Raw genomic sequence first — 25458 nt, forward strand, 5'->3', positions numbered from 1 at the left:
TGGTAAAGTAAAATGTAAGAATAATAGGCCACAGGAAAAAAAACTGAAACTTTTATTGCATTGAAAATACAAAGCACCATTTTATTTGTTGAGTCTTAAACAGATTCAAACTGAGGCCTGAATCACTGAGGACACCGCTGTGCCCCCCCCCACCACCACCACCACCACCACCACACCTCCATCCCTCCCCATCTCAATATGTCTTTTCTCTTCTTTCTATCAAATACAAGATAATGAAAAAACCAAAACAAACAGTCAAAGCTTTGCAGTATGAATATATAACAATAACAGTTAAAAACAGTGAAATTCACAAGCAGGGCACCCTGATGTACTTTTTATTGGTTTAGTAGGCTACATGAATGGGATCATATGAGGGTAATGAATAATTACAACTCATTTGTTAAAGCGAGACTGTGACTTGTGGAACAGTAGCTACTGTGGCTACAGATGATAGTTAGAGTCTTGATCACACTAGAAAGAGCTACATTGTGGTGGTAATTATGAATATTTAGAATAAGGATTGTGAACTTGTGTAGCTTTTGCTACCCTCAAAGGTCAGCATTGTCAAAATGGCTATTGGTTAACTGCACAAACTCACAGGTCAGAGTTTAACTCAAAATTACCTGATGATTCCATTTGAATAATTGATTTGACCGCCCATTTTTTAGAGCAGGTGTGACCAGGCCTTTTGGGATAATGCTAAATGATGAACTGTTTAGCTAAATTGAATTAGCTACAGAATCAGTAATACACTACTGTAAGTTTACCAGACCAAGAGTGGCTGAAGTTGAAAAATTCCTGAGTGTATTTTATTGCTTATAAATGCAACTTCCGTCCAAACATAGTGTCACTGTCATCATTTAAATTGCAGTTTTTCATATTTTGTGAGTTTGACCAATCAGTAAAAATTTTGCAAGGCTAACTGAATTTCTGTGTGTGCATACTACATCCCTGAGAGAAGCGGTGTGTTCACTGTAAAAGAGTCTTTGACCTAAACGTCTACAGTGTCAGAAAGGTTCAGCAGAGGATTCAGGAAATAAGGCTGTGACAGAAGTGCTTTAGAGATAACATGGGCTGTATCAGCAGTGACCGATGCTGTTTCCTGACATCCACTGACAGAGTCCTTATCAGAATCATAGAATAGGGTACAAGGCATAACTCGCGATGCCACAAGTGTTTCTGCCATCTCGGATCATTCGCATGTAGCCGCCTTCACCCCAGCTGGTACCCCAACTGAAGAGAAAGATCAGCAATTCTTATTAAAACAAAACACAGGAAGCACTTTCACAGGTGGTAGGCCTATATAGCAGAACATGTTGTGTTTTTGTTTTCCTGGGGTTTTCTGACCTGTTTTTGATGATCCAGTAGTCTTGGCCTCCTTCAGAGCCGTAACCAACCAGCAGCACAGCGTGACTCAGATTGTTAGGATTACAGTTGGGTTCATCGTATATTCCTGTCAGGGATATTTCAGCCTGTATTAATCGTCTGTTTGGCCACAACAACAGAGACATATTATCACCTTAATGTGTAACATTTAAAAATGTCATGTTTGCACATCCAATAGACATCGAGCAACATTATAATATAATGATAATAATATAATTTAATCACTCACACAGATGTAGTAATTGTCCTCCGTTGTTAGTATGAAAATATTAAACAACGATTGTATTGAGCATTTAAGACAGTTAACCTGAGCTGTAGAACAGGAAGCTTGCATGATCTGCATCAACGGCTACTGTGATTGGACCAATAGTTGCCACAGCATCAGCCAGTGCCTGCTCATCTCCTTTGGGTATGAACCTGTAGTCTTTGATGTGAGCGACTGTAAGTCTGCTGTCGTAGTAACAGGGTTGGGTATCCTGTTGAAGGAAATGCAGATCTAAAAGTTATCAGCAGGCTGGACACACTGTTTGAAATGAACTGTTTCACTGTTTGATGGAGGCAGAGCCACCAGGTTGAGCCTCACCACTGAGGTGTATGGGTAGGTGCTTGTCGACTGTAGTCCATTGTTGACCACGTAGTCATAGGCGTTGGCCATCCAGGCACCGTTGCAGCCATAGGTACCGTAAGATTTGGAGCAGTCCACCAGGTTTTGTTCACTCAAAGACACAAGCTGACCTGTCCTCTTGTATATTTGTCCCTCTATAGCTCCCGTAGTGCTGAAGGCCCAACACGAGCCACAGAAACCCTGTGAAGGACATTTAAAACATATAGTAGATTTAAAGGTGCCCATGATTCAGTCTGGATAGAACCCACACATAGTGGACTTGGGAATGTCCTACCTGGTCTTTCACCTCAGTGACATAACCCATGTTCCTGTAGTCGACAAACCTTGCCTCTAACTTCTTGGCATTGCTTCGCAGCCTACGGGACGAGACGGTCTTCCCTCTCTTCACGAATTGGGCGTCTATCGTGGCACCTTGCAAAACCTGGTATTCTTGTCTCGTCTACATATGGAGAACATAAAGATTGTTACAAGATATGTTATTTGGCAAATCAATTACTCAAAGCAGCTTCGCCTACCTTCTATTTAAGCCAAAGAATTTAAAAGGAATAGTTTGATAGTTTGGAAAATATCATCATAAATGTGATTTACTTTGTTGCTGAGAGGTACAAGGACAGATTGGTTCAGCTCTCATGCTTGTACAGAGGATATGTAGCAGGAGCCAGGAAATGATTAGCTTAGCTTAGCACAAACAGCTAGCCTGGCTTCTGCACAACAAAACCTACCTACCAGCACCTCTAAAGCTCAGTATTTAACATGTTGTACATGAGTATTTCTGTGCCAGTAGCAGTGACCACCTGGGCAGAACAGCTAGCTGTTTCCCCATGTTTCCTGTGTTTGTGCTAAGCTAAGCTAACTGGCCAATAACTGAATATGAGAGAGGTATCTATCTTCAGATAAAACTCTTGGCAAGAAAGTGAATGAGTGGATTTCCCAAAATGGAAAATGACTGCATTCTGTTAAGTGTAAGATAAAACTTTATGTTTTCTTCAAACACTCTGGAAACACAATATTATGTGACTGTGACTTTGAGATTGTGCACAGTGGAGCTGTTAGCATAGAGAGGAAAACACTGCTCCTTACTAGGTCTCCATATTTGTTCATGACCATAGCGAACGGCCTCAACCCCATGAAAAACCACTGATTATTGTCTGCAATCATCCGCTTGTTCTCCTCCCAGATGACCCTTCTTTGCATGTCGTCCTGTAAGATGAAAACAAAACACATGACCTAAGTGACTCAGAGTACATGTGCACTCATGCTGCTTGTATCTTAGACGTGGAGTCCGTCTCACTCTTTCATCATAGGCTACGCCATTGCTGCTCTTCCAGATCTCCCACTCAGTCAGGACCGCCTCATCTGAGTCTGACGCCACGTGCCGCGGGCCGCACAGCAGGACAGAGAGCACAGCCGCTCTCAGCAGGAAGCTGGCCTGCTGGACTGCAGGGGACAAGAACATCACAATAACATTTCTTGTTTGCAGCTATTTCAAAAAAAAAAAAAAGTAATATTACAGCTTGTTAATTGTTCTCATTTACAGGCATGATCAGTGGCATAAATATTTTGACACCTGTGTTTAGATGCCAGTTATTATGCTTACCCTGCCTGCGTTGAGTGTATCAGAGGATCAACTAACTTCAATTTTAATTCATATTTAATTTTGATATATGGCATTTATCAGTGTCATTTATGTGTCAGAGTATTTTCTCTGACACAAACTACATAACTGCCATATTTCCAGTATCCTTGTCCAAAATGTACCATTTTAGCTAATCAACAGCAAAAAAACGTGCTCTGAATAAAGAGCTATGTCCAGACATTTTTGTCCCAAAATTGCTAACATGACCATCATGACTGATGAAAAACATTCAATATCCCTGATATTTAAACTATTATAAATGAGGACAATCATCTGCAGTGTTGCTTCGTGTACAAATTAGTTTAAAACTTTAATTAGTTTAATTATCAGAGGTTGTCCTCTCTTAAAGTGTCAGTGAAACTTGCCACAGACTTGTGTCTGACTAACTGAACCTTAAGGCCAACATACTACACTCGCAAACATCAGCATCTGTGTAATATAACAGATAAAAATCCTTGTCCAGCTTACCTGCATAGATGTGAGCCTGTTTTGTTCCCATGGTCTCACAGTGTCTCTGGACAGTCACACAGCAGCAGACTCACTCTCAGCCCTCCTTTTATAGCCTTGCAACAAGTATCTGTTTCCACTATACTTTTCAAAATCCCTAAATCAACACTTATGCCAGCACCTGAGAGGGACATTAGTCAACAAAAATAAGACGCTTTCCCTGCTCCTCCTCTATAATTCCTCTATTATCATTCAGAGAGAGCTAAAGCTGCAATATTGTAAATCCTTCAAATACCGGTTTATAATTGACCATAACACCTGACATCAAACTTTCCAGAAGAGGAAGACGTGCACACTTAAGTACTGCCACTAGGTTAATGTAAAAAATACACCATAACAAGTATAAGTCCTGCATTCAAAGTCCTACTTAAGTAAAAGAGCAGTAGTAGTAAAAGTAGTAGTAGGAAGTACAATCAGAAAAATGTATCTTAAGCATCAAAGTGAAAGTGAAAAGTGGGCTCTGTGACTGACATATTATTATATATGGCATTAATAGATTATTAATATCAGTGTGTAATCAATATTTGACTGCCATCATATGTGAAGTGGAGTAAAAAAAAAAAATACAGTCATTTATTTTGAGAGATGGTGGAGGAGGAGTATCAACTATCACCAAATGAACTCTGATAAATGAAAACACTCAGTTAAAGTGTGGCTCTCCCCTCACAGGTGACACTGTGCGGGGCTCTGCAGCGCCCTCCAGCGGCCGTGCGGGGCTCCTGCGGGCGGCGCTGACTGCAGAGGCAGAGCTCAGCTGACCGTCTCTCTGTCTGCTATTATGTCGCCAACACCCAAACACAGTGCGGCAAAACAGGCGAGCGGCGCTCAGCATCGTCTCTAATGAATGAGTGCGCGGGAAGAAACATGAGTCACGCGTGAGGTCTGCAGGATGTCTTTTAAGGTAAAGCAGCCTTTTGCATCCATCATCCGCACAGCCCGGCTGGGCCTCCATGAGAAGACAGATCACACAGCTGCTTCCTCTTACTGTGTGCTCAATTTCGGGGTTTAACCAACGAGGTGTGATCTGGAATTAAATTGGCTGTTTAGGGACTTTTATTGCAATCATACAGTCCTCCTCTGTGTTTGTGCGTGTGGGTATCATATGGCCTGTGGTCCTGCCTAAATTTCACACCTGCACTGTGTGTGTATATAGATGCGTAAAAAAAAAACTGTGTGAAAGAGTGGGAATGTGTTTGGTTATTGATCATTTGGCACACCTGACTGATGCCATTCACACCCAGACACTTTAAACCTAACAGCCTGTACACCTCTGTACTGTTTACTGTCATTCTGCATAATACTATAATGGTGGTTTGAGGTCAGTGGCTGTTGTGTGTATTTACCCTCCAGAAGGAAACACCCCTGGCTAATGCTGTGTTTTGGGCAGCGAGGAAGGGGAACTTGGCTCTTCTTCAGCTGCTGCTCAACAGCGGACGCGTGGACGCAGACTGCAGAGACAGTGTACGGACGCTGCATGTCCTGGCTGCTCAGCTGCACGCTTTAACCATAACCCACCTGTGGTAGGGACACAGAGAGCTTCAAGCCTTACGTCTGTGGTGCATGTATGTGTGTGTGTGTGTGTGTGTGTGCATGTGCCATCACTATTTATTTTAAGTTTGCTTTCCCATCATATTAAAGGGTGAGGGTGTAAAACTGGAAAATCAGCCGAATTTAGCAGCTCCTTTTCACAAAGTCACCCCCAGTGCAACGCTCATAATTGCTAACTTATCTTTGCCACGTTTCTTTTCAGTTTGGAACGACGGCTCTGATGGTGGCGTCCTACAGCGGCCATTATGAGTGTGTCAAAGAGCTTATCATGCAAGGAGCCGACATCAACTACCAGAGAGAGGTATGATGGGAAAATAAGTGGCTAGCCCCCAGAAACGATGACAAGACTTTTCTGGATCACACACAGTGAATCTGGAGTCATGTCATCACTGAGGGGTTACCAGGCAACCAGCAGGAAATCACTGCTCACAGCCAGGAAGTAGTCTGGCACTTCATTGTCAGAATTGACATATTTCCGCTTTTAAACTTTAAATTGACAAAACAAACTTGAAATAACATGTTAATTAGTCAGCTTTAGAGGTGCTGGTTGGTGATTTTTTTTAACCTACAGGCGGAGCTACGCTAGCAGTTTCCCGTCTTTGTGCTAAGCTAAGCTAACTAGCAGACGAATCACTGCGCCAAGAAATAGTCCGGCACACAACACCCCCTAACGCTAATCCCCCATAAAACACTGAACTGCTGTTTTTACACTTCAGTTTTTGTACATATCAAACACACGAGTTTCCTCTCTTTGTGCTAAGCTAACTGTCGTCTGGCTATAGCTACATATTAAGAGATGACAGTGGTATCAATCTTCTGCAGCAACAGCCAATCAGCGTTTCTCTCCATGTCCGTGTCATACTATCCCTTTAAATAAAGCTTCTGTAATGTTGTATGTTTGTAGTCTGGCTTTTAGAAAACACACAAGTACACATATGTCATAGTCTTGGGTTCTTTTTTTATCGTCCTCCCCAGACAGGTTCTACCGCCCTCTTCTTCGCCTCCCAGTGCGGCCACAATGACGTCGTGAAGCTCCTCTTTGAGTTCGGTGCCTCCACTGAATTCCAAACAAAGGTATGCAGCAGTGCACTGCACAATGATGATGTGTCACAGTCTTCATCACTCTGGGTGTGATGAAGACTGCTGCAGTGCTGTCATCCCAGACTGTGATTCAGAGTGCTTCATGTAGAGCTAAAGAGACAGAAAATCAGGCTGCTTTTTGCACCCCAGGGAGCACCCGGTGGTGCCTGTGAGCTATTTTCTCACTGCTGACTTGTCTTTTCTTGCGTCCCCTCGTGTGTTTTTTTGTGTCAGGACGGCGGCACGGCTATCACCGTCGCCTCTCAGTACGGACACTGCAAGGTGGTGGACACCCTGTTGAAGAATGGAGCCAATATTCATGACCAGCTGAACGTGAGCCCCAAACACCTTTGGCCTCTTTTTAGACCTGTCAGTGCCTCTGTCTGTCAGGAACGTGATGGTTAGTTGCACACAGTGACCCAGCAGCTGGAATCCGGCCTCTCAGGTTTCTGCAGAAAGCTGAGTCAGACATGACTGACATTTGGCAGGATTACTGTCTGTCCTTAGGCTGGGGAAAACAACCTGACTGCACTAATGTACATTTATAAAGTAGTAATAACATAAGATGTCTGTTATTGATTTGCTCAGCCATAACCTCTTAACTCTCTTTTAGCTATGCATCTATGCAAAATATGATTGCTTTATGTTTCAGGATGGTGCCACCTCTCTGTTTCTCGCTGCCCAGGAGGGTCATGTGACTGTGATTCGTCAGCTGCTTTTATCTGGTGCCAAGGTTAACCAAGCACGGGAGGTAATGTCTTCGCCTCCTCAGCATTTTGAAGGATTTAAAGGACACGGTCACACAGGCAGTCGCACACACAGTCGCCTCTTTAGCTCACAGCTCCTCTTTGACATCCCATCGGACGATTCTCATGCCCGCCGCGACTCTAATAGTCTTCTTTCTTTTCACGTCCTCCCTTTTGTGTCCTCCACGTCTCCGCATCTCCTCCTCCTACCTCCCATCCATGTTTTCCTCAGGATGGCACTGCCCCCCTGTGGATGGCAGCTCAGATGGGTCACAGTGAGGTGGTGAAGGTGTTACTCTTGCGTGGTGCAGATCGGGATGCCGACAGACAAGTATGTAGTTTTGGAATGAATCAAGTACATAAAAATATACACAAAGGGATTTTTGACTGGTGTCATTCAATTCTGTTGTGTACTGCTACCGCTGCTTTGACTGAATTTGTCAGAATATCTCAAAGTTTGAACATATACAGTAATTTAACAACAAGTGAGCATCTGCTGATGAGGACCGTGTGATATGGTCGAAAGCCTTAGGCCACGTGAGGAAGAGGACTTTGAGTGGAGATTGTTCCCTTAAATAACTGTATGCTTTCTCTGCTGTCTTTCCAGGACGGCTCAACAGCACTATTCAAAGCAGCTTTTAAGGGACACAACAGCGTCATCGAGGAACTTCTCAAGTTTTCCCCTGCAGTCGGCCTTCTCAAGGTAGAGGATGAGAGAAAATGTTAAATGGGAAGATTGATATCACTCTCGTGTCTGTACAGTAAATATGGAGATGGTTAGCTTAGCATACAGTAACACGGTCAGTGGCACATAACCTCCCGTCAAGCCTGAACATGTTTTAGTTTTAGTTTCAGTCTTTTTGTACACGCTAAGCAAATGACATATAAGATGTTAATTATGGAAATTTATAGTTGCTGGTATGTAGATTTATTTTCAACTTTGGGCAGCGGCGTGCTAGCTGCTTCTCTCCATTTCCAGTCTTTATGCTAAGCTAAGCTAACTGGCTGCTGGCTGTAGCTTCATATTTATCGTACAGACATGAGAGTGGTATCGATCTTCTCATCTAACTCTAAGGAAAAAGGGGAATTAGTGTATTTCCCAAAATGTCAAACTGCTCCTTTAATACTAACCCTCTAGCACTGGAAAAAGAGCAGGCTTATATTAGTTAATACCTTCAGACGACAACATCTCTCCATAAGCATTATGAATACATATCTTTTTCTGCTGTCTTCAGAATGGCTCTACTGCCCTTCATGCTGCTGTCATGGGTGGAAATGTTCGAACTGTTCTGCTGCTGCTTGGGGCAAACGCAGACCCCACGCTCCCCAACAAGGTAAGGCACGGACATTTGAAACATGAGATGATAAACACGAGTAGATGACTTCAGCTGGTGAGCTTTTTCTCATGTGTGTTTTGCAGAACAATGAACTCCCCGCAGACCTTACAAAAAGCGATCGCATCCTTAAAGTTTTACATCCAAAAATCTTAAACGGAGACAGCTGATATCCCTCCCAGACTCCTGCCTACATGCCTGCCTGTACTACACTGACGATGTGCACTGAAGGGAAAAGAAAACAACAACACAGTGTCAAATCTACTCAACTACAATATGTACTGTCCACGGTGCTTGCTTTTGAAGCTGTCATATGTTGAATAAAACCTGGACTAAACCTAGAGCCACACAATGTGCGACCAAAATGCGTTTGTCTGCCATGTGTATCATCTCCCTCATGCTGTTGATCCACATTATATGCATTTATTTTTGTTTACCCCAGGTGTTGTAAGATTTCTAGATATTTTGCACACTTTTTATTTGCCTTTTTAATAGATGTAATAAAGTGTACATTTGTATCTCAATGCCTAAGTGGCAGCGTGCATGTTTATTTAATATATGAGGATGAAGTAATTTTATTTTGAAAAGCCACAGACGTAAAAGTGTATTCATGCATTTCCATACATGCAATATACTAATTATTATTTCCCCAATCGAATAATTGTATATTACATATTGAAGTAACAATATGATTTAGTTAAGATGAATAATATTCACTACAGGTCAATATTTTCAGCCTGTCTGACTCCTATAACTAACTTGTATTGTGGTTTAATTATCTTTCCGTTTGTCCCTCACAGTGAAATAATTAATTGGAAGTATTCACATCTATTCAGCGACTTTGAATGATTATAATTGATTTCTGAATATCACCCGTATCGCCTCAGGGCAGCTGCCGAAGATGACAGTGTATGTCACGTGACCACCGCGGAAGTGATAGTCAACTTTTTGTTGACGCGGAAGAGACACAAACATTCAGGATGTTTTTGCGTTTAAATTTGATCCAAAATTAAATCACCGCTAACCGAGAAAACGGAGGACGGAGGAAGTGGGTTTATAGTTTTATCTGAAGCGACAGACTGAAGTTTGACCGACACCTTAAACCCTGATGGCAGGTGGTAACTTACAGGTGAGCGATAAAGTGACTGAGCTAGTTTGGTAAGACCGTTTGTCCTCAGGAGAAACCTTAAGTCAGCCTGTTAAAGTGCGAGGATTTAAGCATAAAGATGAACTCTAGCTTGTGTTTCCCCTTTTAACAATCATGGCAACTAACTACTTTTACCCAAGTAGTGTCCTCCTTTGTACTGTGCTACATTTAGTTTTAGTGACTGGGTGTTTTTGTGTTTATGCCTTACACTACAACACATATAATGCACAAGTAAAACACTGTACAGTGTTGTAAATAAATTAATGGTCCCCAACCATTTTAGCTCGTGACCTCTTATGAAGAAAGCTGTGTGTTGATGTCTCGGATGTCAAGGAGTTTTTTTTAGCAGACAATGTAAACTTCTACAAACTGATCAAATGAATCACTATTTAACTCACAAAAATTGAATTAGAGAACACAATAAATAAAGTATCAATAACACACTAATCATCCTCAACCCCTCCGATTTATTCTGTGATCCTTTGGAGGGGACTGACCCCCTGACTGACTATACACTGTAGAAAGTAGGTAAAACAACCTCAACCAGACACAACAGTAAAATGCTGCATTGACGATCTAATATACAATTAAGTACTTTTACTTTTTTGACTTTCAGTACATTTAGCTGTTAATACATCTGTACTTTTACTTATGTAGGATATGAATGAAGGACTTTTACTTGTAATGGAGTATTTTCACTGTTCAGTATTGGTACTTTTATTTTAGTAAATGATAGTATCCCCCTTCTGGCAATCATTATCACAGCTTTATACGTTGCATCAAGTTACTTTATTGATAGTAATTAATCATTCACTAATTTGTAAATATTTATTGGATTTCTATAATTCATAACAGCATATTACCAAATAAAAAGCATAAACACCAGCTAAAAGGATTTTCACAACCTAGCAACCCAAACGTTGTTGTATTAATCCCACCTAACTGCAGAGAATGTGTCAATTGATTATTGACTATTAATGAACACAGTAGTTACACTTATAAACCTGTTACCTGTTAGTAGTTTCCTCATTTGTTATTTTTCATGTTCTCCTTCATTTTCAGAAAGCTATAGATCTCGCCACCAAAGCTGCAGAGGAGGACAAAGCCAAAAACTACAGCGAGGCCCTCAGATATTATCAGAATGCAGTGGAACACTTTCTTCATGTTGTCAAGTGTGAGGAGCTTGACTTGTGCCTCCTATCAGTGTTTGATTTCTTACAACATCCGTGCGAATGCAATTGCTTAAACGCCACATCTGTTCGACACAGCTCGGTGACCTAAGCTGCTCCCTGTGTTGCAGACGAGTCTAAGGGCGCTCGAGCAGCGGAGTGCATCAAGGCCAAGTGTGCAGACTACCTGGACAGAGCCGAGCAGTTGAAGGAATATCTGAGGAAGAAAGAGATGAGTCCTCCGGCCAAACCTGTCAAAGAGTCCCAGTCTGATGATAAAGGGTGAGATTCATCAACAAGGCTGGAATGAGTCCACATCCCAGTGTTTGTTGCTGACATGTTTAAATTCAAGCTCATGAGGGCCATTCTGTGCAGTATGATATAAACAATATAATTTGGCTCTGATGATATTCTAGTTATGTGAGTCTTCCTGGTTTTGATAAAAGTGCCCAGTGGAGTTTTATGTAATGTTCACATTTAGTCTGACCACAGTGCATTGTGTGTATTTTTTAGTTGATGTGTTGAATACATTTCCTGCCTCGTAAAACATTTTCAAAGCCAAATGTTTTTAACATTTTTGAAACCTGCATTGCTGTGTTTCTGTCATGTTACCACTATATGCAGATCATTTGAATAATGTAAAACCTTTAATGTGCCACTCGCTCATAAAAACATTGTTCCACAGCGCTACTAGTGGTCAGGAACTCCTCAGGGTACCTTTAAGACCCTGACACACTAAACTGACTTCATAGAGCAACAGTTGCCTCACGTAGCTTGTGTCTGGTCCAGCGTTTGGTCTGCATTAGTCTGTATTCGTCATTCAAAAAGGGAAACCAGAAGAATAACAAAGAAGCATTTGTATACCATTGTCACACCACTCTTGCTGATCTTTCCCACCGATGGGGTCCATCGCAGATTCGGCATGCTCAGCTGGCCGAAAAAAAACTAGTGCTGACGAAAACTAGGGCCACAGATGCTTACCTACAGCCTGACATTAGTTGACTGTCACCTGTTTGACTGTTAAAGGTTTTTCTTTCCTTGAAGGACCTGCTGCAATCTTAATGACAGGAATGACTGCCAGAGATCCATTTAAACCAACATAAACTGTAATTTATTATTAGAAACGTTAAACTCAAGTTTTGTTGAAATGATTATGGTTTTGCATGTTTCACTTAATGTGAATTATTAACTGAAAGCGTACTAAATGAATGCTGTCTCTATTTTCCCTTTAATTTAACACTTTAGTACATTGTCTTTATTTTAGGAACCTCCACGAGAATTTGCATTTTCATTCATATCCCATATCTCTCTCTAAGTGTTACTGCATTGCCCTAAAAAATGCAAATCATTGTTCACTTCAGTAAATTGTTAATAATCGTGATTAATTTCAGGAGTGAGAGTGGTGATGGGGAGGACGCAGAGAAAAAGAAGTTCCAAAATCAGCTCTCAGGTGAATGACTGACACTGCAGCTCACAGCCGGATGCAGCAGTTACATTAGATGTGGAAAACATTATCACTGCGTAACATTTCAGGAAAGAACCAATGCTTGTCAAACTCGTCTCTCTCACAGGTGCCATTGTCATGGAGAAGCCAAACATCAGGTGGGACGATGTCGCTGGACTTGAAGGAGCCAAAGAAGCCTTGAAAGAAGCTGTGATCCTTCCCATCAAATTCCCTCATCTGTTCACAGGTACTGAGAACAGGAGCCAACTTTAAACCTCCTGGAAATGAACAGCATTTGATAGCATGGCATCTGTTCGTACAGGAAAGCGAACTCCTTGGCGGGGGATCCTTCTGTTTGGCCCTCCAGGAACAGGGAAGTCCTACCTGGCCAAGGCAGTAGCTACAGAAGCCAACAACTCCACCTTCTTCTCCATTTCCTCCTCCGACCTCGTGTCCAAGTGGTTGGGGGAAAGTGAAAAGTGAGGCCCGGGTTCTTTACGTGACAATAAAACTGCTGAGGTGATAAACTGACAATAAACACCTATTGTTTCTCCTCTGTCCAGGCTGGTGAAGAGCCTGTTCAGTTTGGCCCGAGAACACAAGCCATCGATCATTTTCATCGATGAGGTCGACTCCCTCTGTGGCTCCAGGAGCGAGAACGAGAGCGAAGCAGCGCGCAGAATCAAGACAGAGTTCCTCGTCCAGATGCAGGGTGAGCAAGAGGAGATCACCTGAAAATCTGAGCCAGAATAGCAGTGCGCTGTCCATGAAGTGTGAGAAATGCCTTTCTCCTCTCAGGTGTTGGAAACAATAATGAGGGAATCCTGGTCCTGGGAGCCACAAATATACCGTGGACACTGGACTCAGCGATCAGGAGAAGGTTAGTTGACCTTAATTGTGTAAAAATAATGCCTACGCTTTCTTTGAAAGCTGGAGGGAAAAAATATTTTATAAATATAATCACAAATATCTGTGAGAATTCTTGATTATTATTCTCAATCATAATCAATCCTTACCTGCTTTCTAAAAGTGATGAATTTATCTCTCGTGACGCCAGTCTGTCAGTCGGACGGTTTGTCCACCACTTCGATCAGGACTCAGACATCTAACTATTGGATGAATTACCATGAAAATGCGTCATTCATGGTCCCCAGAGGATGTCTCACAATGACTCCCCTCACTTTTTATCTACCGCCTCTACGAGGTTGATATTTTTAGTACAGAGTGAGATGTCTCAACAACTATTGGTTTTGTTGTTGTGAAATTTTGTGCACATGTTCGTGTCCCCTTGAAGATGACTTGTACTCACTTTGGCGATGCTCTGACTTATCACCCAGCGGCATTATCGCCTAATGACATTCCCATCACCCTCAGCTGTACTATGTGTTCAGTGCTAATTCACAATGACACTGCCTGTTTGCATTGTCACATAACATTTCTACCATATTTTTAATAATTAAAACATCAGGTTCCTTATCTCTTGCCACTGGAAGGTGCTCAGAGAAGCTGTCAGCTCGATTTCTTCGTAAGGATTGAATCGTTAAAAAGCAATCGACTCAATGATTTAATCTTTTGTTTGTCTTAGGTTTGAAAAGCGAATCTACATTCCTCTGCCCGAGGAGCACGCCCGATCCTTCATGTTCAAACTGCATCTGGGCTCCACTCCCAACAACCTGGCAGAGGCCGACTTCGTCACTCTGGGCAAGAAGACAGAGGGCTACTCGGGGGCGGACATCAGTATTATCGTTAGGGACGCCCTCATGGAGCCCATCAGGAAGGTTCAGTCAGCCACTCACTTCAAAAAGGTAAAAACAGGAGAAAAGTTCCCTGCGCTTGTTATCCTACATGCTCGTTCCCTGAGATTCCCATCAGCCGTGGGTGGACTGTGTGTTTAGTGCTAATTAGCAAATTGCCAACACATAGGTATGTTATCATTGTTAGCATTTAGGTCAAAGAACCTCTCTGCCTATTACATGCTCACAGAGCATGACTGTTATCGTTAGTCTTAGTTTTTAATCACTGTAAGTGTCTCCGTCGCTGTTTATGGCATTTCGAGTACAAATAATTGAATCACTGTGTAAAATCAAACCATTTTCTTTTCTAAATTGTAAGGAGATAATAAACACAGACCTTGATGTACACAAGTGGAATGGTCATTGTGCTCCTTGAACCCTGGTGGACACTAGATAGATGTAACTTCTTGAAGAAATAATTACAATAGTTTCTCATTCTCATCCTAAACTAGTCTGTACAACACTTTGGTATCTAACTTTCTTTGTGTCCTTATGTCTGTTCTCCCACACACAAACACACGCTCATTAAGGTTCGTGGGCCGTCACCGAACAATCCCGACGTCGTGGTGGAAGACCTCCTGACTCCGTGTTCACCGGGTGACCCCAGCGCCATAGAGATGACGTGGATGGACGTTCCTGGGGAGAAACTTCTAGAGCCAATCGTGTGCATGGTAAGAAAAAGAGCTGTTATTCGTCAGGTAGGAAGGCATGCGTCGATCAGCACTCACTGAGGCCTCTCTGATATTTTGCGTGCAGGCCGACATGCTGAGGTCGCTGACAAACACCAAGCCGACTGTGAATGAGCAGGATTTGGAGAAGCTGCAGAAGTTTACAGAGGATTTTGGTCAAGAAGGCTGAGAACACCCACACTTTACTACTCATTAACAGGACTGCATCTAACAATTATTTTCACTATCAGTTATGCTTTTGATTATCTGACTAATCTTTTGGCCTATAAAGTGTCAAAATGATGGAAAATGTCCATCACAGGTTACTGGATCCCAAACATCTTAGTTTCTTAATGTGATTATTGGTCAAAAATGCCCAAAGTGAAGCAACAAAAAAGCAGAAATTTAGGTTTTAATGTTTGCTGTTTTTTTTCTCGAAATTCATGATCACAATCTTAATTGATGACTTTTTTGTCGACTGATCAATTAATTAATCGACAGTTTCAGCACTATTTATCACAAATTTCTAAATCCGCAAAGGCTCATGTTTACACCTGAACATTTGTAACATTTCACATCTCATTTTACTTGCTGATTTTTGTTTGAATATCTCAAATCAAAGATAATCTATTTTTTTTAAGAAACATTTTCCACCATCACTGTTCTACAATACGTACAGGACACGGTGATGCTGCTCTGGGTGAACGCACGTTTTCAACACAAAATACCTCTACATATAGTCTGAATGGGGGTTGTATTGCACTTGAGTTTTCGGGGCTTTTATAAATGGTAATTTTTTAAAGATATAGGTATCTTTTTACTTTATTTCACTTGATATAAAGTTTTTCGTTACCAGCTTTGAATGGGACTTCTGGGGCTTCTATTGAGTTACTACATTTTACATGAAACGACAAAAAAAAACATTGTCAATTAAATTCTGATCAACTTAAGCTACAATGTCTACGCACACATTTATTTTGTATACCTCAACAGTTTCCTCTCTCAGACTTGGGCTTATTAGCCAGGCACTGCATGTTCTGAATAACTTACAGATACTGTCTGATTGGGTGTGAATTATGCTGTAATTTTAAGAGTTTCTTTTCAGGTTGACGGTGGTGACATATTGGTTACATAAAAAAAAAAGGTGTTACGTGGTCATTTGCACTTGTGTTGTTTCCTGCACGATTGTGTTCTGTGAACAAAAGTCTCAGGATTAAATAAACAACACAAAACAACAACAAAAAAAACACAGGAGTCATTATTAACTTAGTGAATACATTTAATTGTTAAAATACATCTCTTAGTTAACTGTTATATATTCTTATTTTAAATGCTGGGTAGATCATAATTTAATTAGTACATTTGATAAGAGAAATATAACGGGTTAATTTCACATCTTTAAGCAATATTTAGACCTGTAGAAAAATGACATCAATGTTATGCTGCTCGCACAAGCTGATCGTTTGCTAAAATGAAATAATTTGGAAAAAACAAGTCTTGTACATCTTCTGTTTGTGTCATTAATAATGATTTACCATCTTTGTTTGAGAAGCAGGCCAGAAGAGCTTCTATTGAGCAGTTTGCTGCTTCAAAGTGAATAAATGTGGTTATAATTAAGACGGAATAATGGGAGAAATCTGACAATATTCAAGTCATGTGGAGTGAAAAATAAAAAGTTCCAGGCCATTTGAAATGTACCTTTATCTTAAGAGATTAACCAAGTCTACTGAAATGAAAACCAAAATATCAATTCATACACGTTTCAAATGAAATGAAAAGTGCAATCCAACAGCTGCCAATGAAAAAAAAAAAAAAGACCTTAAATAAATAATGCGTGCAGATATGAGTAAGCAGGAGTGACGTCCCTTTTCACATCAAAGCACATCATGTAAATGCCAGCGTCTCTCCAAGCAGGACAATCTTAGTGTTGATGACAACATCAGGCATCCATCACAACCAGACTCCAAACAAATGAGTACCTCAGCACGCTACGATCTACGTGATTATTGCTTTGACTGCGTGTGTCTTTACACAACCCTCATCTCAGCCTAGCCTGCCCCCACCACAAATAACCTGAGGAGCCGACTAAACACTGCATATTCACAACCAAAACAGACGAGTGACACATGTAAAACAAATAGAAAAGGTACAGTACGCAGAGATAAACATAAAACCGGTAAAAACAAGAATGCACAAATTCATGGCTTTTAAGGTAATTCAGCAACGATAAAAGAAGAAATGTGCTCCATGAAACAGAAACAAAGAAAATGTACATAAGGAGTAACATGTTTCCTGTCTTAAGTGAGAAACTGCTGTGTTTTTGGTCAAGAACGTTCATATTCAGACGACACATGGGGGAACTGCCACACAAGGCATATGAGAAAGTGCTAACAGTATTTGCTGTATATATAGGACACATACAGAGTAATTCACTGCCCATCACAATCATGCTTCATAGATGGAAGTAGCCCAACAGACACATTTCACTCCAACTCATGTGATGGCACAGAGAAGAGGCCAAATGCTGCAAATACGGGGGGGAACGCTGTGCTACTGGAAGTACATTGATGAAGACACTAGAAGACAGAGAAGAGAGAGCCGAGTGCCAGACCAGTTGCTGCTCCAGCAAGCATGCCCAGAGCCACGTCTCCTCCGTCGTCATGCTGCCGTTCCCGAATGACAACATGGTTCACTCCAGGAGCAGCGTACCCGCCTGGGAAGAGTCACAGACACATGGCGTCAGCGTAGTCATTGTGAGCATGTTAGCATGCTGACGTTTAGCTCAAAGGTGTGTCCGAGTACAGCCTCGGAGAGCTGTTAGCGTGGCTGTCCACTCTTATGTTTTGTTAGACAGATGAAATGAGGAATGCTCAACTCATAATGTTTTCTACATTAATTGTTGGAGATTTAAAAAAAAAAAAAAAAAGGAAAAAGCTTGCATCAAAGTGTACACTGCAATACAAAAACATTACATTTTTGAAAGTTATTGTTCTTCATGTCACTGTCATGTCACAGTTTAAGCAGTTATTTACCTTGGTACTGGTAAGGATAAGCGACGGCGTAGGGCTGCCCATCAGCAGAGTATACAATCTGCGTAGCATGTGGCGGAGGTGCACCGTAGTCTCCATACGGCCCCGGGGCATAAACCTGCTGGAAAATGACAGACAAGAAGACGATAAAGACTGTTGATCCTCTATGTGATGCCAAAACCAATAGTGCTCTTCAAAGATTTGTTTTGGTGTTGATGTCTCAAATACTGCTTGGTGGAGCTTCTGAAAACACTACCATTGGTACACCAGTAGATGGTAGCAAGCTCCAACCTTTTCTGTTATGTTGTTTTGTCATATGCATGCTGCTTGTGCCTTTTACCTGAGGTGGTGGAGCATATTCTGTGTAGGGGGGAGGAGCAGACGCCATCACTTCCTGTGCAAAGCCCATCTGAGGAGCGGCTACAATCTAAAAATAAAAAACAACACAAATGAGGCCATCTTACTTGAAAGATGAGAATGAACACCAACACCTTCTACTAGTTGAGGTTACCATCGTAGAGCTGTGATGAAAATACACCTCAATACAATACAAGAGCTGTATCATATAAGCAGAAACATCTGACCTGTTTATCTGATAAGACATAAACATATACGGGCTGATTTTACAGCTACTCCCTGTTTTTACTTTGGGAAACAAAACTCAAGTAATTCAAGATGAAGTAGAAACTCACTGCATTAATTCTGGCGTCCTGAAGAGCCATGGTCCATGCCCTGCAACACAAAGTGGAAACCATGTCATCTTGGATGGAATAGAATGTCTACTCTGAAAATATAAACACAGAAAACCTACAACACAGAAACAAAGAGAGGCCAAAACATCTCATCAAAGTGGTACAACGACAAAGCATGCGAGTGTTGTCTTACAGAGCATCATCTGCGCTGTCTGCGCACAGGCTGATGACCCGTCCATCTCTGCACACTATCTGGAGCAAGGCATCGCGTGTCTTCCCCTCCGGCGGGTTCAGCTCTGAGAAGCAACACAGCAACAAATAAAGAGGGGACACATTTAGGAAATATGAACAAAAGTCAATTCATACCGTAAGTGTGAGCCAATGGTGAGTACCTTGACATGCAGCAGAGTTGCGGATGTTAATGCAGTCGACCCTCATGTGGATGTCATCCTCCATGTCACACCGTTGTTGGTCATTATAGAACACGAGTCGTCCATCAGCCCACAAGTCAAACCAGTTTTTTTTCCACCGACGCAGTATGGTACCTTTAATGAAAACATGCCACAGTCAGGCTGAATCTAGACTGGATTTATTTCATACAGGATTTCACATCATGTCAAATATTATAGCATCTTTACCATCTGAGGCAGTTCTTATTAAGATACTGTCATTACACTGAGGGGACCATACTCACTCTGTCGATGAAGCCAACCACTCTTTACCATGGCCATCTTAGAGGCAGCACCTAAAACAATAAAGTGCACACACACTCATCAGTCAGTGCATGTTATGAATGAACCAAACTAAGGACCGATGACTGGGCGTGGCATGGCCAAATACACCTCGTGACTGCTTGCTAGCACTATTAGCACAGGTTCACATTGATATCACAATTTGTCACAAAATAAAAGAAAAGCGATTTTTAAAAAAAGTGAGCAGTGATGTTCTCAGCAGGTGACTCTGATCACTGGTTTACAGTTCAACATACAAAAGTCACAATAGCGCATTAAGAGGTTTGACTTTGTAACTGAGTGAAGTTTGACACCATATGGTTCTTTAACACAACGTTTGCAGAAGCTAACGTTACAGTGTCAGTGCCAGGACTTTCTCTTTTTGATTACAGGTGAACTAAGTCGGTCATTTATGTTGGTAGCTAATGTTAGCTAACCTAACGGGGACAGATCACGGCATCAGGTAACAACAGGCCAATACTGAATAGGTCGTCCTCATTTCTTATTAATACAAGTCGGAATGCGGACAAAGTGTTGATTACTGATAATGTAACGTTACACACAATATCCCCGTACTAGTCTGAGGAAGCTGGTGAGTTTATCTTGCGTGTTTCCTCTCTGATACTAAACCAAGTTAGCTAGCGGTAGTTTACGTTGTTTGTACAAACATGTCAGAAGCGAGCTGATCTACTAGCTGTTACCTCACAGTGCTCGTAGTTAGCCTAAACACTTAACTGGTCCTTATAACGGAGGGTTACAGTACATTAATTTGTAAAAGTAGCGTGTAAATTGGCTACTTACTTTGATTATTTGTATACGTTTGGATAAAGAATAAGTCTTTCGTCAGGAGACAGCAGACACGGAAGTGAGATCCACAAAAACAAGACGATGCTCTCCTCGGAGTCAAAAATCCTGACCGATAACCGGAGAGAAGACGGCCTGTCAACAGCCGTGATGTATGGCACCGTTAGCCCCGCCCCCCGGAGCATCCTCATTGGAGGGAGCATCTTTGGAGAGGGAGGTGTTTGTTTTGAATGACGTGAGCAGTCAGCTGACAGCGCTGGAAGGTGCTAGCAAACACAGTGAGGGCGCGCTCGCTCGCTCGTGTCCGGTCTGTCCGCCCACATGGTGGACTGTGTGTAGAAATATACCCTAAACATTAAATGACTGTCTTGGTATTCAGAATGTAGCTAATTTGCATTGAGTGATCTTTCCTTGGGTAAAACCGATGTTTCCTCGGCTGTGTAAATCGCACACTGGGACGGAGTAGATTCATTAAATTCAATCGAATAAGGTGCATGTTAAGCAGTATTTCGCCCTGTTGCAGCGTAAATCATGTATTGATATAAACATTGAGTTAAACTGACTGATCTAAGGAAGGTGATGTGTCTTGTGTTGAATGAGACTTGCTCACATGCCGCCCTCCGCTGCGCATGCGACTCACAAGCTCACACAAGCAGAAAAGTTGTATCCTGTGCAGATTCAGAGTGCATGTGTGCTGGAGGGAAACTGACTCTGCGCTGATCCGGTAGTGAGGATCGTTTCATTGCCGCCCGGTGAAGTCTGCAACTGAAGATATCTCAGATCAGATATCTCCAGTACACTGTCCAACGGGCGACCCAGGGTTATAAAACAAGCCCTCCGGCCAACGGATTGAGGGCTAACGAGAATAGCGCAGAAGCTACATAGCTAACCTGAAATGGCGACGGCAATATACTTGGAACATTACCTTGACAGTGAGTATCTGGGGACGCACTGTGCTGGCGTTAACATATTGAACACAATGCGTCTGTTTGAGGTTTAGTTTTGCTCAACCGAAGACTTTGTTACTTGGCGGGCAGCTGGCAATGTGGTGCGTTAGCAACTAGCTTCGTTTCGCTGTTATGTCACTAGTTCGCTAGCTAACTGATTAGCACCGTGAAATAGCCTCTGGTGGAATAAAGTTGGACAAATTGTCCATGTCTGGTGTCAAACTCATTCAGAGGTTGATTTAAACACCAGCTGGTCAAATGTCACACATAACAGAGTTAAGGTTAACCGCCTGCAGTTAGCTAGCGGCTGGTGTCCCTTCGAGTTGTGTCACATAGAACTGCTAGCTAGCGTTGGGTGACTAGCAACTAAGCTAGCGATGTTTTCATAAGGGTTAAGATGTTCTAGTCTCACACAACACTGTGAAACTTTTGAACTGTGTTTGTTTTGGTCAACATCTGTGTCAGGATAGCGGGCACCATGTATTTGCAACCTGTTGATAACCGCTTTTCCCGTAACCAGTTACGCGCCGGGGCGGGGTGTTTGAACTGCGTCACACAATGTAACGTTAAGCTCGCAGGCTTTGACACACTTGGTGGACAATATGTCACCGTACTGTGGAGCCAGCGGAGCCATGCCTCGGTTTCTACCTACTGTTATTCTTAACGAGGTATTTGTAGTGTTAAACGCCCGACGGCACATTCAACGCTTAGTTATTTTGCACCCAAAGCAGTCAAGTTCGTGGCACACAGCTGTCAATAATAAACAATAAATGCTTGTTCAATGTCAGTGATGGTGGATACACCAAAAAATACCTTTAAATTGGTACTGAAATGTACATTTCATTTCAAATTAATGCATTTAATTTCATCACAATAATTCCATTTTATTTTGTGATGCAATAGGCGTCTAGTAGTTTTGCCATTGATCTCATAATATCCACCCGCCTGTACCCCAGTAGGTGCTCATGCCTTTTAATTATTTGTATATGGGGTTTTGTAGCAGTCAGTTGTAGTTGTGCTTCTGGGCAGTAGATTCAGCCATATTGTAAACATAATGAACTAGAAGAGGCTTAGTAGCTCCATAGAGCGTCTGATCTAATTTTAATATCAAAGTAATGATTATTGCAGGTTTCATAGTTTAAAAATCCACCATATGGCGGGCTATAGTGAGGACATTCATGGATGTTAGTTGAATTTTATCAAAATCAGAATCAGAATTACTTTAATAATCCCAGGGGGAAATGTGGAGTGGAGTGACCCTACATCAATTAAAGTGGTTACAATAATTGCAGTGTTGGGGGTGGACTGTAGTCCTCATTCTTATGTCACTGCTCTCTCTAGGTATTGAAAACCTACCATGTGAGCTGCAGAGAAACTTTACTCTAATGCGGGACCTGGACAATAGAACTGAAGGTGATTAATTTAATCTTGTAAAGTTATTGTCATCTCAGTGCTATGTGTACTTAACATGTGAAAATGTCTGCTGTGAGAAAATATCTATTAGCTATAATAATTGAAAACATCCAAGCCACTCTGCAGTGTAGTGTTCTTGTGTTGTACCATAGTAAAGGTTTAAGAGGTAAATAACCAGTTTGGTTACACCAAGTGTTGTGCCATCAGTACTGTTTTCCCAGCACTGTGATAATCATGCTGTTGTGCAGAAAAGAAAGGAGAGATTGACAAACTGGCTGAAGAGTACATTGCAAATGTGAAGAACCTGGCGTCGGAACAGAGAGTGGAACACCTGCAGAAGATCCAAAATGCCTACAGCAAGTGCAAAGAGTTCAGCGATGACAAAGTCCAGCTTGCAATGCAGACGTATGAAATGGTCAGTACGGAGCAGCTCTCCCACTGTTTGGTAGTTTGATAGTCAATATGCCAGGAATTAGTGTTTTTAAATCTCACTTTCTTGTACTAAAGTATATTTCTAATATGCAAATGAAACCATACAGATGGTTGGCCTCTAATCTGTATGAAATGTTTGTACTGCAGGTGGACAAACATATCCGCAGACTAGATGCAGATCTGGCACGGTTTGAGAACGAGCTAAAGGAGAAACTGGAAATGAGCGGTTACGAAAGTACAGAGGGAAGAGCACTGAAAAGTAAGTGGGGTAAACAAAAGGCTTAAAGGCGTAAGACATTGCAAAACACCCTGATGCACGTGAATGAATATTTTCCACAGAGAGTGAGTCCCGTGGGCTGAGAGAGAAGCGTGGATCCAGGGGAAGAGGAAGGAAAGGCTCAGACGAAGATTCTCCCAAAAAGAAAAAGATGAAAACCAGGTGTGTTTGGGCCGGTGCCTCAGTCAGGCCAAGTGTTTACGAGACGGCAGCTTCTGCATCATACATTTATGTCAGACGTGAAGCTCTTGCTCTGTTGATTCAGATTACCAGTGACTCAGTCATTCTCTCCCCCGTTTTAATCATGTTCAATTCTAATCCTGCTCTCTGTGTTACGTTGGCCTTGTAGCCCAGACCGGAGCGACGCTCTCCTGCCTATGCAGCCATCCGACGTGTTGGACATGCCAGTGGATCCCAATGAGCCCACGTACTGTCTGTGCCATCAGGTGTCATACGGAGAGATGATTGGATGCGATAACCCTGATGTAGGTTTTCAGTGCTTCTTTCTTGCTAAAATGATCCATGATGCGTTTCTTTACTCTCCCAACCTCTTTGAGCGCTCGTTTAGGCTAGACAGCCCTAAGACTGATCTTGTCTTTCATTTCAGTGTCCGATCGAGTGGTTTCACTTTGCTTGTGTCGATCTTGCCACAAAACCCAAAGGAAAATGGTAAGAACTCTGAAGAAGTTCATAGGATGTTAACCTAGAGTTGCTTAGATTATCATTATTAATGCAGATGCCTCGTTATTGTCTTCTTGTTTCCCTTCCCTCTCTCAAACCTCTCAGGTTTTGCCCGAGGTGCACCCAAGACAAGAAGAAGAAATGAGAATTTGTTTTTTAAACATTCATAACTACCTAACTAACGATGTATGTATTTTTGGTGTAGTTTGATAGACTACACACACACACACACACACACACACACATATATATAAAAAAAATATATATATATATATATATATATATATATATATTTCAGTTCCTATAACTCTTTATAGAAATGGTGGGTCACACAGCTATTTTAATGGTCTAATCTGGATTCAAGCTCCACTTGTGGCCCCATCAGACCCTCAATATACGTTACTATGCCTGTGTCATTGGATTTAAGACGGCTGTCTTTGCCCAATAGCTTTAAAATAATGAATTCAGCTGTATATTATTTGTGTACTCTGGTTAAATTAGTCTGGGTGGAGGAGTTAAAAAGTTGCACAAGCTATTACCAATCAGAAAGTCCTTCCTCTTTAGTCCTATGATGTGTATATATTGTCCTTACAAACTAAAACCTGGACTGTGGCTTTAGCATACTTGAAATGTCAGTTTTATAAAGATCTATTTTTTAAACAAATTAACAGCCTGCTGAGAATTTACAATTTCAAACACCTAAATCCTTACCATGTGTTGGCGGTAAGAGGAATTACGTGTCAGATTTTCAGTTACCTACCTCCTTTAGGGATTATGTCAGCACTGCATAAATGACTGCAATTGATACCAGTGTAAAAATGTTTTTGATTAGCTTAAACCAAACAAGCAAAGCAATGTAAGTTCAGTTTTTTTCAGAGATTTGTTTCTTTTTATTTTTTTTTCTTCCAAAAAACAAACAAACTGCGACATTCTTGAATGTATTGTGGTACTAGCGGTCAGTCAGTGTCTCTTGCCAACTGAATGAGATATTTAAGCACTTTGAATGAAAAATGTCCCCTGAAGAGGTTTGATACTGCAGGCTTGGTTTTATGATCTAGTTTATCTCATTTAAAACTTTGCCACAGTGCATCACTTCAAACCATATGGAAAAAAATATATATGTGTGTTTTGTATGATATAAAACAATATTTTGTGGACACAGTTTTTTCCAAAGATATATTTGTTGTATTGCTTACTTATTGGTGTACACTCAAATTAAATTTTATTTAATAGGATTCTAGCATATTCTTGCATATTCAACTGTGAATATCACTCATTTAGGTGTAAGCCACAAATAAAAGAGCCAAAGTCTTTGTATTTTGTAAAATTCTGTATTTTATATAACAAATAAATATTCACTATTAATCAT

General features: G+C 41.5%; 6 protein-coding genes across 7 annotated transcripts in view; 4 read left to right on the forward strand and 2 right to left on the reverse strand.

The window, feature by feature from the left end:
• rpp21 (ribonuclease P 21 subunit) overlaps positions 1–25458 on the forward strand; it is a 54417-nt gene that overhangs the window by 13189 nt on the left and 15770 nt on the right. The gene's annotated exons all lie outside the window — the stretch shown is intronic.
• On the reverse strand, positions 1134–4146 carry cts12 (cathepsin 12). Its single transcript, XM_070831740.1, has 8 exons — positions 4116–4146; positions 3303–3448; positions 3092–3211; positions 2286–2450; positions 1970–2191; positions 1694–1862; positions 1348–1453; positions 1134–1233 (listed from the first exon to the last, which is right to left on the reverse strand). Exons 1-8 carry the CDS (start codon positions 4144–4146, stop codon positions 1134–1136), a joined length of 1059 nt encoding a protein of 352 aa, XP_070687841.1.
• On the forward strand, positions 5014–9261 carry ankrd29 (ankyrin repeat domain 29). Its single transcript, XM_070831745.1, has 10 exons — positions 5014–5055; positions 5505–5615; positions 5905–6003; positions 6678–6776; positions 7017–7115; positions 7435–7533; positions 7761–7859; positions 8136–8231; positions 8764–8862; positions 8949–9261. Exons 1-10 carry the CDS (start codon positions 5044–5046, stop codon positions 9030–9032), a joined length of 897 nt encoding a protein of 298 aa, XP_070687846.1. The 5' UTR covers positions 5014–5043; the 3' UTR covers positions 9033–9261.
• On the forward strand, positions 9829–16033 carry LOC139202313 (vacuolar protein sorting-associated protein 4B-like). The gene is made up of 11 exons (XM_070831744.1): positions 9829–9991; positions 11072–11183; positions 11310–11460; positions 12570–12628; positions 12750–12869; positions 12945–13101; positions 13186–13334; positions 13421–13502; positions 14208–14427; positions 14946–15086; positions 15172–16033. The coding sequence occupies exons 1-11, from the start codon at positions 9971–9973 to the stop codon at positions 15271–15273; spliced, it is 1314 nt and encodes a 437-aa protein (XP_070687845.1). The 5' UTR covers positions 9829–9970; the 3' UTR covers positions 15274–16033.
• Positions 16386–20458, reverse strand: plekhb2 (pleckstrin homology domain containing, family B (evectins) member 2). 2 transcript variants are annotated; one of them, XM_070831747.1, is made up of 8 exons: positions 20337–20458; positions 19499–19549; positions 19197–19349; positions 18998–19100; positions 18805–18844; positions 18453–18539; positions 18116–18230; positions 16386–17796 (listed from the first exon to the last, which is right to left on the reverse strand). In XM_070831747.1, exons 2-8 carry the CDS (start codon positions 19533–19535, stop codon positions 17660–17662), a joined length of 672 nt encoding a protein of 223 aa, XP_070687848.1. In that variant the 5' UTR covers positions 19536–19549; positions 20337–20458; the 3' UTR covers positions 16386–17659. The 2 variants fall into 2 exon arrangements, with proteins under 2 accessions (XP_070687848.1, XP_070687847.1); XM_070831746.1 differs by having other exon boundaries at positions 18116–18233.
• Positions 20955–25454, forward strand: ing5a (inhibitor of growth family, member 5a). The gene is made up of 8 exons (XM_070831917.1): positions 20955–21271; positions 22628–22699; positions 22948–23114; positions 23279–23390; positions 23471–23570; positions 23758–23893; positions 24016–24077; positions 24195–25454. Exons 1-8 carry the CDS (start codon positions 21235–21237, stop codon positions 24232–24234), a joined length of 726 nt encoding a protein of 241 aa, XP_070688018.1. The 5' UTR covers positions 20955–21234; the 3' UTR covers positions 24235–25454.

This window comes from Pempheris klunzingeri, chromosome 6 (assembly GCF_042242105.1).
Source record: "Pempheris klunzingeri isolate RE-2024b chromosome 6, fPemKlu1.hap1, whole genome shotgun sequence".
Lineage (NCBI taxonomy): Eukaryota > Metazoa > Chordata > Actinopteri > Acropomatiformes > Pempheridae > Pempheris > Pempheris klunzingeri.